This window comes from Silurus aristotelis, assembly GCF_946808225.1.
Source record: "Silurus aristotelis genome assembly, chromosome: 7".
In the NCBI taxonomy this organism is placed as follows: domain Eukaryota; kingdom Metazoa; phylum Chordata; class Actinopteri; order Siluriformes; family Siluridae; genus Silurus; species Silurus aristotelis.
The window spans coordinates 25,678,250-25,691,767 of NC_139580.1; the positions used below are offsets into that span (position 1 = coordinate 25,678,250).

The 13,518-nt window shown below is 39.4% G+C and overlaps 1 protein-coding gene across 13 annotated transcripts in view; it reads right to left on the reverse strand.

Moving 5' to 3' along the window:
* Positions 1–242: 242 nt before the first annotated feature.
* The window catches only part of phf21ab (PHD finger protein 21Ab), a 34,343-nt gene continuing 21,067 nt past the window's right edge, over positions 243–13,518 (reverse strand). For 6 of the 13 annotated variants that reach the window (XM_083546269.1, XM_083546272.1, XM_083546267.1 and 3 more), the window contains 6 exons: positions 10,476–10,536; positions 9,357–9,532; positions 8,075–8,230; positions 7,574–7,649; positions 6,620–6,723; positions 2,954–5,145 (listed from right to left, as the gene is read on the reverse strand). In XM_083546269.1, the coding sequence (XP_083402395.1) occupies positions 4,489–5,145; positions 6,620–6,723; positions 7,574–7,649; positions 8,075–8,230; positions 9,357–9,532; positions 10,476–10,536 (1,230 nt within the window). In that variant the 3' untranslated portion in view covers positions 2,954–4,488. Of the gene's footprint in view, positions 5,146–6,619; positions 6,724–7,573; positions 7,650–8,074; positions 8,231–9,356; positions 9,533–10,475; positions 10,537–13,518 lie in introns of all 13 variants that reach the window. The other 7 variants (XM_083546262.1, XM_083546264.1, XM_083546265.1 and 4 more) reach the window with 2 other exon arrangements.

A 13,518-nucleotide genomic window follows, 5' to 3' on the forward strand; every position in this document is an offset into this window, starting at 1 on the left:
TGAGATGTTTGGTTCTGATCAGAAGGTTGCGAGATCAAATCCCAGCACCACCAAGCTGCCACTGCTGGGTCCTTGAGTGTGGTTCTTAACCCTCCACTCCTCATTTGTGTGAATAATGACATCTGTAAAATTCTGTACATATAAATAATATGAATATATATAAATATTTTAAATAATATACAGAATTATTCCCTCAAAAACAAACAAAGATGTAAAAGCATTAAGACAGCATTGGAAGCGCATTCAAAATATGTAGCAGACCAAGTTTCTTGGTAAATTTATTAACAAAATGATAAAATAAATAAATACAAATTGATCAATTGCTCCTAATATCAATTTTTGTCTCACGTTCCCTACAGTATTTCTAAACACTGCATACAAACAACTCAGCACAGGCTCAAATACATGAGAGAGGTAAGAGAACCGACCAATTCACTCACGATGTCAGGCGAAAAAAGACAAAGCAAGAGTTCTGTAACAGAAAGAATTCATAAAAATAAACGCACTCCGTTTTTTTTTTTTTCGTTTCTTAAAACCATTATGAAAAATACAAACAATTTTACAAATATTTATATTGTGTGTAATAAACAATTTACACATAGTTCAGCACACCAGGTGAACGGGTTTGTAATTACTCAAATCGCTACAATGCATCTTGTGTTTCTTTAGTGGAAGATTTTCCTTTTTTCGTCTTTTTTTTTTTTTCCATTTTCGTCTTTTTTTTTTGCACGCGTAAACAAAAGTACTCCGATTTTCAAGAGTTTGACTGCAGATGAGGTAAAAGACACAGGCACGCGCTCTCTCTTTCATACATACACGCATACAAAGGAGGTGTACAATACCAGGGAAGTTACTGTATAATGAAATGTATTAACAATACTAGAAGGCCACAATCATGACGGAGTATATATATATATATATATATAAATATATATGAAAAAAAAAAAAAAAACCTGTCAGAGGGAATATAATGCACATGTGTGAATATAGATGAGCAGATTTAATGAGATGTACAGCTGGAATGGATCTGTAATCAAATGTTCCCATATATGCATAAAATGTCGTCCCTATTCTCTCATTTCGTAAACCCCAGATTACACTGCAGCGAGGAATGACTCAGAAAAACCCGAAGAAGTCTGACGTTGAACATAATGCTGGAAGAGAACTAGACAGTGATATGTATTTAGAAACGTAAAAATAATGTTCCTCGTAGCAAAAATGCACATCTGCAGTGTCTTTGGGTTTTCTGATCGTAGCGTTTTCGCCACCGCTTTACTCCAGTAAGACGTTTTCTTCACGCACTCGTCACTCGCTAAACTATCTAAACTAACTGTAATTCAGCAATGGCACGCGTACCAAAGTCAGATGTCAAACTAATTAGAAAAAAACTAAATAATAATAATAAAAACAAAATGGTCCACTGATCATGAAATACTCCACATTGGTGATAAGCTGGGTGGCTTTCAGATTAATCGCGAGCGCACGTAACTGTTCCAGTGATCGTCTGATTTTATTCTCGGGCCCGAGATACCAGAAAATCCAGAAGAACGAAAGAGTCTGTTTGTTCATCAATTTAAAAAAAGAATTTCTAGACACACAGCATGCATGTACCGTTTCTTTTCTTTTTCATCTTGCTGCCAGTTCAATGTAAAGTAACACAAATAGTTAAAAAATAAATCTCGGAGCTAAATGCATATTTCAAAGATTCGACAAAACATTTTCATAACCTTGCATAAGGTGGCGTTTGCTATTGAACTGATTGGTCGTGTGGTGGTGTTTTGTTTTTTTTTGATCGCCTACGCCAAAGCCTAGGTTGTGTTTTGAATACCTGATGGAACAGTAAAAAAAAAAAGAATTAGGTGTATTAAGTTGGTAGTAAAGCGCTAATCACAGGTAGTGGATAAACAGAATGCGCGATTAATGAGCGACTAATGAGCGATATTAGATTGTATGGAATAGTACCGGGTGATGAGTACAAGGCTCGGGAGATGACGTCCTGTTCTGATGGATATTTCTTGGTGTACCTTTAATACTATCACTGCTGAAAGTGCATAAACCACAGAATACACACACACACACAAAAAAGTCAAACTCACATATAACCCCCAAAACCCCTCTCCTTAAAATCGCTTACACAAGTAAAAACCATCAGACTTGCACCGTTACGCAAAACGTCAGATTTCGCCACTTGGTTCCTTTCCGTATTTATCCCAACCATGTGCAGTAACTATGATAAACACACTATTGTTGTGAGTGTTAAACAAAACCTAGAAACAACTATTAAGGCGACTCCTTAACCTGAACGTCAAGTTTTTGAAGCTTCCATTTGAAAAGCGGGTGTAAAACGTCTACGTTCGAGCGGAACGCGTTAATTTTTACTTTTGGTCTGCTAAACGTAAGACTAAAATCGCAAATTGCAACTGTGCTTCTGCTTTAAGGACGCGGCACACGAAAGGGCTTGAGACGGATTGACCGACGTGTTGGAATATATCTAATGCAGGAGAAGAAATTAAACAGGAATAATGAATAAAGGCACTCTAAGGCACCTGTACATGGAGGAATAGCTGTCGTAGTCGTAGTGAAACAGTCTGAAACCGTGAGACCCTGGAAAACAGCAATAATTGTGCATGAAAATTGACACGGTACAATGATATTTGTTGGTCAGTAATTAACTAATAATCTGTCTACGTAGCCTGGATGAAGATATGTCAATGTGGAGAGCGATGTAAACGTGTTCAAGGTGCCAGCTGTGTAGTACCATTAAGACATGAATGAATGAAGACGAGCAGGAGTCGAGGAGGCGGAAGAGGTAAAGTAAACGTGCGGCTCGGTCTGAGGGAAGGCCGAAAGCAATGGCTCAAAAACAAGTGGTAGGAAGTCAGAAAGAAGATGCCTCTGCTCGCAGCTCATCTTCATTACACAACGTTGGGACCAAAAAAATAAAAAATAAAATAAAAAAAAAGAAATCATGTCGGCAAGCATAAAGCTAATCAACAAACAGGCATAATTCACTTTCTAAAGCTTTGCCTTAGTCTTACGAGAATAGGTGTTTGCTTTAGTTATTTTAGCTTGTGCTTTATATCTAGGGTTTCCCGTCTTTTGTCTTATTACTAAATTTGGCTCAAACAGCAAACCCTCAAGTTTAAGACAGCAAATTGTGAAGCATTATTGTTATAGTGATGGTTTCTGTATGTTTTCCATACAGGATGATGATGATGATTCAGGGGAAGAAAGAAAGGAGTGGTGATCTATTTCTAGACTGGACATAAAATATGCTAACTATATTCTGGATGTAGCGGGGAAAAAAATGTTTTTTGGCAGTTTACTAAAAAAAAAAAAAATAAATAAAAAAAAAAAAATAAATAAAAAACACTCATTATGCAATGCCCTTCTGCTTGCAACTAAGAGTTCCTTGCATAATCGATGCCATTTAACACCTTTGATAGCAAGTTACTGTTTAAAACAGAAACAGAAAAGCACTTGTTTTTGTGTGAAGACTAGGAAGACCTGAATACATTTTGCTATTAACAAAAAGACAGAATACTCCTCAGACATGGACACCTTAGTTTTTGTTGTTTTTTCCCTTCCCCCCTCTCCCCCTTCCCTCAACACAGTGAGCCTGCAATGTTTCACACACGGGTGCAGTAAAGACTCACTACACAAGAGCATCTTTTTTTTTTCCTATCGAGAGACGCGGTTGCGTTTCCTCGCGCCGCCGACCAGACGTTATTCTCTTCTGACGGTTCGGTCTGAGGCGTACTCGATATGGGTCTTCTTTGTCGCCATATCGTTTTGCGTTCTGCAGCTCGGATGAAATGAAAACAGGATGGAGACGTCGGCATTTTGTAGTCCTGATTCAGTCTAACAAATGCCTGTGACTTCAGAAGCCCCGGCGCTTCCTGCCGCTGGCAAATACTGACGCAACTTGTCCAAGCTCGGGACAAGAAGCTTTTGGTTTAGGAAGGGTCCTCTCAGACCTGGCTGGGGGACGCGAAACGAGGGTGGACAGAGCATGCAGTCTTTGGACATGTGTGACCTGCCACCCTCTTCCCAGAGAAAAGGAAACTAAGACAACTTAAAAACAATCCCCATGAGTTTCAAGGGCAACTGTTGCAGGCACACACTGGTGTGATGAGATATATTCAGTTTTCCTTCTCCTTCATTATTAATGGAATTCGCTCTCGGTTTTCACTTATTAAAAACAGTCCGCTAATTGGTATGACACTGTATTATAAAGCACCTTTCTACAACTTTCTCGGGCGTATTCGTTGAAAAGAACATGACTAATTCACCTCGGATGTAGAAGCACTGTTGACAGTCTCACCTTACACTGGAGGAAAAGCATTTTTCGAATTAAAATGCACAGATATATGTATAATATATATAGATTGGCAACTTGGTGCACCGGTGCTGGATGCAATAAAAGTTGTTTTTAAATGTTTTGGGAGAAGGAGAGGTATACTTAGTTGAGTCGACTGGGATAAAGACTCATTTGGAGATGTCCACGCTATTGAGTGCCACTGGCAAAAGCTGTTGTGAAGATTCTAAGATTTTTCCATTGTTGGTGTTCTTGTTATGGTCCACGTCCTCTACGTCCATCTTGACTGCCTCTTCGCTGTTGCTGGCATCGGGAGTTGTCGTTTCAGAGTTTGTTACATTCACAGGACTTTCTCCATCCTTTGCGGGGCTCTGGGAGTCCGTCTTGCCGTTCTCTTTAACCTCTGTGACCTCCGCTGGCTTCACGGCAGCGTTCGTCGTGTCCATGTCATCTCGAACTGCTGTGTTACTGGTCTGCGTGACTCCTGATTCTTTCGGCTCGGCTTCCGGAGTTACAGCGGCAGCTGAGTCAGCCATCTCACCCACTTCTGGCTCAGCCTGCGCATTGGGAACGGTGCTAGCTGCAGGGACCTGCGCACCAACTTGGGCATTGGACCCTGAGGGCTTGGCACACGAATGTACTGTACCCTTGGGCTCCTGGGAGCCATCAGTCTTGTCCTCAGTGTTGTCCTCCTGGTCTGCACAGATCTCTAAAGTCTGAGACAGGTTAAAGCTGTGGATGAGGCGTACCAAGTGTTTCACTTTGTCCAGCGAGGTCTGCATTTCCTTCTGCCGGGCCAGGATGCTGTTCTTGGTCTCCATGCATTTCTTCGACATTAAAAAGACAAGCAGATTTCATTAGTTCTGAATTTGTTAAAACCAGAGCACTATTATAGCAATAGAATATGGTGGAAACATTAGTCTAAAACATAATTTCTAATGCCATCTTTGTTTCCTAACCCATTTTTACTGAAGACAGGTTGAACTCTCATTTTTGTCACAACTCGGTGTTAAAAAAAAAGGCATTTTTTTCAATGTACCACTATTTAACGAAGTGAACTTTGCTTCCATCACAGTAATCCCAGCTGGCCCAATTTTGACTGCTCTCGCCCCACATTTTTTGACCATGTTGTGCGCAGAGGAATTCGATTTCAAGTTCAAAACAAACTGCAAGAGCAAAATGGGCCAATACTTAGGCTTACAAGGATGTTTGGCTTAGTTCAAAACCGTGCAAATAAAACTATTTACCTTAAGCCACCATGCACCTGCATACCACAGCTGATTTGTGTTCTGTGACTTTTAAGCCAGCTTTTATCATGTATTAATTCTACCAGTAAGATCAAATCTACCCTTCGCACTGCCCCAGCATACTGCTATCATCTATACAGATCACACCAGCCTACTTTTATACACCAGCTTTTTATCTTAATAGAACAAATAGCCTTATTATTTTAAACATACATTTTTGATTAGACCTGCTGTTTTAATAAATAAAATCAATTTCCTAATGGCATTCAGACCAGTAGGAAATTATAGGGTTTTCTTTTTTTATTTAAAGAATTCTGAAATATCATAGTTTGTATGAAATATCTGTAATACAATTTGGACTGTAATGAGAATAGTTATTAAAAATGTAAAGAATAATCTTTTAAATAAAATACAGTAAGTTACAAAAGATACAATTCTAGGCTGACCGAAGGGGGTTTTCATTGGTTAATCTATTCATACTGATTCCATACACGAGTTTTTCCGGGTTGTGTCTGAGAAAGCTGACATTATGCTGTACGAGAGCGGCCTCTAGAGGCGAATCACTGACACCATGCACACCAGCTCTGCTTTCTCTATTATAATTTGAGGCTTTCTATATTTATATTTAAATAGAACTAGAACTAGAAATGGGTGCATGTTAACTTTTCCCTGTTTCACAAGTTTAAAGGTGTGTCTTTTTTACTCATTTTGGATGTAACAGTTTTTTATTTAGAGTGTTTCTTTTTGTTTAAGTTTGAATGCATGCCCAATTTTATTTTAAATATATTAATATATTCATATTTACATTCATTACATATTTACCAACATTTTTATGATTTGGTAATATTTAATTTTTGTAATAAATAAAATATTTTCAGCAAGTACGATCCAACCTAGCTATCGGTAAAATCGCTCGACCTCTACTATAAACGACATTGAGCTTCAGAAACGAGGCCCAATGTTGGCATCCATGAAAGAAATTCTGCCTGACCTTCTAAACAGGCCTGTGCCTGGTGACGTTTAACCGAGTTGTCTACCGTTTATAGATACTTACCGTTATAGAGTTGCTGAGCTGCTTGACTCTTTGTTCCAGTTGTTCTCGCTCTAGTTTGAGCTCAGCACTCCACTTCATCAGTTTCTGCTTTTCTTCTTCTTTTGCTGGTGAGAACGCAAAACAAACTGAGGTTTTCATTTGAAAGACTAAATCAAACTTGGAAAATCATAGCCCTAAAACAGGGATGGGCAACTTTCATAGTGACGAGGGCCATCAGTTTTCACCTTCATAAAAGCGGACCAGATTATTAATTCAGACTAAAACATTTTACAAAATTTCTTAATTTACTCTTTGTTTAACTAAATGCACAATTAATACAAAGATTTATTTTTTATAACTATAAAAACCTATGCAGTTACTTTCATTCAAATGGCCAACTTCGTTAAATGACAAGCAAATGTACAAAGACACTATTTTTGATTAGTAGCCAATGGAACATTCTCAAACTGCCCTCAAAGAACAGTTAAAAATGCTAGATAAAAGTTCTTGCCAATTTTCTCGTCTTTAATTGCTTTCTAAATCACGCACTGCTTTACAGTTCCGACTGAAACCGCATACGATGCCTTTGGTGATGATTTTTGAACCGTCACGCGTTTTGCATTTTAGTTTTTAAATCTGAGCTGAGAGCAGATCTGCCATCACCGAGATATCTTCCATATTTTGTGAGCAGTGGTTTAATGTATGAAAATGAAAATACTATATAACCGATTACGTTTCCAAACACACCAAACACATGGGTGCCCCCTTAAACTCAGTAAAAAAAATAATAACAGTTTTAAAAGTTCTAGCAGCCTCTCCTGGTTGCACAATTAAATCCGTGGTCCTGCCAGTTGCCCAATGTTTATCAGATGCATTGTCCATCTTTAGGACTTCACTCTTCTCTTTAATCTTTGCTCACTGATTATCCGTCACTACATTCCGAATCTTAAACTTCACAATATGACGATGCTTTACCTTCTTTATATGCAATGTACGAATGTACGATCGCCAGGGTCCCGGGCCATGGAATGGCCTCCTCTTTTTTCAGTATCTGAAAAGAAATATGATATTAGCACTGGTACACAACTGAGCAAAATTTTTGGGACACCAGAATAAACACCCTTTCCCCAGTAATCGACTGCTTATGGTGTAGTGATGAACAAATAAAAGAGTTCAATGGGAGTGTGCTGGATGCCAGTTTTCATTTACATGATGAGTAAAATAAAAGGACAATTGATTTAAGACCACATGGAAAGTTAGAAATACTTATAAGCAGCCTTATTGTTGTTGTTTTTTGGTGTGGGTCAAGGGCTGTATAGTTGATGATAGAGAGAGAGAGAGGTTTGGTTTTGGTTGAACAACTATATTATTACTGTATTTATGTGTCTGAAAAGTTGAGGTCAGGTTAGCAGGATTCAATGCAGGTTGAGTTACGAGTTTGGGGATCTTTCGTAAAGGCAGAGTGATGTAGTTTACCTGGTCTTTACATTTGGGACAGATCCACATGCCTTTAGGAATATTTTTGAGGGGCGGGTCCAGGCAGTCGAGGTGGTAGACGCGTGAGCACGTGTCGCACATGAGCAACTGGCCACTACGTCTGCACACAGTGCAGAAATCCTCATGGATGTCTCCCTGTCAGGAAGAACGGCACGGGTCAGTACCACCACCGCTCTGTGCTGGACCAATCAAACTGGGGGGGAGGGCAGGGCAGGGAGGGAAAGTTCTGTCTGGCTGATTTGCAAAACTAGCGGTTCAAGTAAAATCCATTATGGAAATTTAAAGTTATTATTATCTTGAAATAAATTCAGGTCAATTCATGTGTGTAAAATGAGCCTAATTTATATTAATAGATGTATAAAGACTCAAAAGCTTCAAATAGGCGAAGGGAACAGACAAATGTACACCGATCAGGCATAACATTATGACGTTATAACTTGAAATGGTGAAGTGAAAACAAAACTTGATTATCTCTTCATCATGGCACCTGTTAGTGGGTGGGATATTAAAAGGCAGCAAATGAACATTTTGCCCTCAAAGTTGATGTGTTAAATGCAGGAAGAAATGGGCGATCGTAAGTAGTTTGACGAGGGCCAAATTGTGACGTCTAGACGACATGGGTCAGAGCATCTCCAAAACTGCAGCTCTTGTGGGGTTTCCCGTCTGCAGTGTTCAGGTGGTGGTGAACCGGCGACAGGGTCGTAGGCGGCCGAGGTTCATTGATGCACGTGAGGAGCGAAGGCTGGCCCGTGTGATCCGATCCAACAGACGAGCTCCTGTAGCCTGTAGCTCACATTGCTGAAGAAGTTAAAGCTGTTAATACTCGACGGATCAGGAGTGTTTCGGCAGCAAAAGGGGGACCGACAAAATATTAGGCAGGTGGTCATAATGTTATGCCTGATTGGTGTAGCTGGGAAAAGAAACCATTTGAATCACTTTAGAACTGGTCATGTTTTTTTGTTGTTTTTTTTTTACCATTTAAGAGATTAAACAAACATCAAGGATATTTTTCGACATAAAAACACTATCGAGACCATTTTCTTCTTTCCGATGGAATAACAAAAACACGTGCATTGAGGAAAATCAGTTTTTGGTATTTCCAAGCTGGGAAACGGGGAAGGATGTTCCTCAGCACACCATTCCACTACGGTACGTTCTGAACAGGGCAAGTGTGAAAGTGCAATAAGGGGCAAGTCTGTGGAATACACTATTGTACTCTAGAGTAGAGTGAAAACATGGGGTAACCTCTGTGGTTACTTACATCCCCGGAGCTGGGGCTGGGCTGAGGGAGAGAGTGGGGGTGGACGGGGAGGGGGAAGCCCCCGAGTTCAGGCCGCTCGGCGGCTGGGGAGGCGGGGTGACTGCTGGATGGGGAGAGCAGGGGGTGGCAGCCCAGCTCTGGCCCTGATGCACTGCTGCTGAATTTGGGTGGGCGACCTGATTGAAAATGAGACAGACGAGAAAAGGAAAAAAAAAAAAAAAAAAGAACAAAAAAAAATGGAGGAGGAGGAGGAAGGGGGGGGAACAAAAAAATAAAACAAAGGTGAAATAATACAGATGATACATCGGGTCACAACATACCTTTGAAAGGGGGTCCTCGTTGGCTAGCATGAAAATGGAGAAATTAAAGAAAGCAGAGAAGAAAGGGAGGAATAAAAGGGAAGGAGGTCCAGAAAGCAATTAGTGCACCAAACAACGACCACATGCAGGGAGTTAGATTTGAGAGAAAAAAGACAGAGATACAAAGAGTAATACAAAGAGTGGATAATAGAATCAGAAAGAGGGAGGGAGGAAGACAAAGAGAGCAGCACACAAAAAAGAGCCAAGACACACACGGAAGGACGTTCGCTCCTTCCAGAGCGCCAGTAACACCACCAAAACTGATAATCAAATCATGCAGCTCTATTCGATGAATACGGTTTATTGTATGGTCCGAACAAAAAAGAAGAAATGCAATGCATGTTTATCTTTCCATCTTGTGGCTACAACTTCATCCAGAGCAACAAACAAAAAACTAGATTTCTACAGCAATCACTAAGTGCTTTCACTTGCTGATAAATATGAGGCGAAAGCATAATCAGTTCTATTAGCAAGTAAGTCCGTTTTTATTCGGGTTGATGGTGCGATAATTAAAATAAATTAATGCAATAAATAAATCGACAAAAGCTTGCAGGCATGGGAAAGAGACTACAGCTTAAAAAAGCAATAGCAAGAGGATGCACAGACTCTTAGACACTGTGAGCTGACAAGACTGTAAAATGTTAGGACGTATGCGAAAGCAGGATTGGCAGACGACTGATGATACAACACGCACTGTAAGCATGAAGACAACAAACAGCTGTATCAAATAAAGTTGTTCAAAAGTGAAGCAGCTACTAACCTCTCTTCCTCGTTCCTTGATGGAGGGGAGTGTTCAGGTAGGTGACCGCACTCTTTTTCCTCTAGAAGGTGCAGTAGGACAAATTGGGTAATCAGAGTAGATGATGATGACGCTTTATCAATTTGTAAGATGCTGAGCTAAGCTATTGAAATAAACCCTTAGTCCAAACTGATTAGAATGCAATGTGCATCGGGGTGTAGGGCTAAAACTGTACGGCAAATTATTTACCTTCGATGCTTCGTTTAGCCGTTTAACTAAACACGGGGCACTGTGTTTCCCCACAGACCATTATTAATGACGCACCACACGTTAAACTCTGGACTGCTCTTGGTGTCTCATTTATAAAATTGGTGTACGCACATTTCCAATTCTTTTCCAATTCAATACCAATTTCTTTCTCTCTTTTTATATATTTGTATTTGCATTTTGATTTAATATGGCAAATAAATGCACTAAATGAGATTTTTTTTTTTCTAATTATTTTTTAATGCAATTTTAGCAATACAAATTTAATTGAGTATTTTTCTAAAAAGGAAACAATTTACTTTTAAATTAATTTTATGAGACCAGTCTTATTTTCTCTTCTATATTTAGTATTGCTCTTTGATAAAGAAAAAAGTACTTATCCGATTACTCAATTAATCGATGGAATAATCGGTAGAATGCTCAGTTGCTAAAATAAATCGATTGCTGCAACTAACCTATTTGTTAGCAACTGCCCTCAATCAAGCACTAAAATATTTTTTTTCCCCAAGCCAAGTATCGTTAACTTGCACTTCCTCATAGCTGAAAAATAAAATCTGTTTTACGTCTGTGGTACAATCAAGAGAGATTCCCGCCAGTAACAGAAAGCTGATTGGCTGTTGCACGTTGGTCTCTTTTGTAGTCGTAAATTCTAATCATTTCAATAAACATTGGACTCAGCGTTACAGTACATGGACATCGGAAAACTAAGACCTGTTTTATATGATTTAAGAACAAGAACAGCAAATTGAAGACTTTTTATGTTTCGATTTTTACATTTTTTACTTTTTTAGATCCAGAGGAATCCCTGTTGTTAATTAACTGAAATGAGGGATAGTTCTATAGATACCTGCCAAACAGAACACAACAATAAAACATTATGCACTCGTAGCAATAAACAAGTGTGTATAATGTGTACAATATACACATTTATATATTTAGCTCCATGGTTTATGGTTTAGATGGAACCCAAACCTTTTCCGCATGACTAGACAAGGACCTCCTATAGAACAGACCCTAAGTGGTCAGAAGTGGAAATAACTACTCCTCCACTCTGAGTCTGAGCACTGGTGTTACACAGGGTTGTGTCCTCCTGTACTCCCTGTTCACACATGACCGTGATGCCCAGCACAGTTCCAACACAATCTTTAAGTTTGCGGACGACGCCTCCATCTTGGGCCTTATAACTGATGGAGATGAGAGATCACACTGGTGATGGCAACATCTGCCTCAACATCAACAAAACCAAAGAGATGATCGAGTGGACTTCAGAAGGGTAACTATACCCCTTTACACATCGACGGAACCAGAAAGAGTTATCAGGTTTCTTGGTGTCCACCTCTCAAAACTACATCCATGAACATACAGTCTACATGGTTTGGAGTGCTGACTGCACCCCAGGCCTCCACACCTCCACCCTACCATCAGTACCTGACTTTACTAACACCCTAGTGGCTGAATAAGCTTAAATCTCCACAAGCACACTCCAAAATCTAGTGAAACATCTTCCCAGAAGGGTGAAGGTTACAATACAGCAATTGGGGACTAAAAGTGAAATGGAGTGTTTGAAATACCAATATTATTATCAGGAGTCAAATTTAAGGCAACAGTAAGTTCAAATACGAGATCATTTCCTATCACTGTATGAGGTTTAACTGCCCAAGAAAGCACCATTTAATAATGCATGTTAGATTCAAAGATACAAATAGAAGATTAATCCATTTTGTAAGTCTTTGTAGCAGTCAAAAATATATTTGCCCAATTAAAAAACATTATTTGTATGAGGGTTCATCCATATTTTACATGCAATAGTCTCCCTCCACTGGTAACTGAGTGTAATAACAGAACATGCACTATGTGGTATATATGGACACCTGACCATCACTTCAATATGTGGTTCTTCACCAAACTGTGGAACTGTTATAGCAAATATTAAGTTTGTTCCTTTGACTTGGGCGATTCCTAATGGGTGCTCCAGGGGCGACTGTAGCAAGGAAAAACCCTCTGAGATAGCATGGAGAAGAAAGCTTGAGTGGAACCAGACTCAAAAAGGACTTAAGATCTGAGGTAGAAGAACCCGAGTGTTCTGCACAGAGCCCTGACCTCAACCCAACTGAACACATCTGAGATGAACTGGAATGCTGACGCCATACCTCCTAATTAAACATCAGTTGATGTACCGCAATGGTCACTAATCGCCAGTCATGCTCCAAAATCTATTGGAAAGAATTCCCAGATGAGTGGTCGTTTTTATAAAGCGAAGGGGGAGTAACTTTGAAATGCAATGTTCACAGGTAGAGGTGTGATTATGAGGTGTTCAAAAACCTTTGCCAGACTCGTATAACACTCGTATGTCATACAGCATGATCAGCATTAATCAAATTTACCTATGGTTCCTAGCGCGCACAACCTTGGGACCACTCTGGGGTCTCATTTATAAATGTGGCGTATCCCACGTACGACACTTTTATAAATGAGACCCTAGAGTGGTCCAGAGTTTAGCAGGAGGTGCTTCAATAATAACGATCGGTGGGGAAACACATTGCTCCGTGTGTAGTTAAATGGACTAAATGGACTCGAGGAATCGTTTCAGACCTACATCAGTTACATCAATTCTAGATCCACTCTAAACATGTATGTACAACAACTCCAGAAAAAGTTGGAACACTGTGTAAAATGTTAATAAAAACAGAATGCAATGATTTGTAAATCTCATAAAGCACAATAAAACAAACAAACAAACAAAAAAACATATCAAATGTATAAACTGAGAAGATATAAAATTTTAAGGAAAATAATT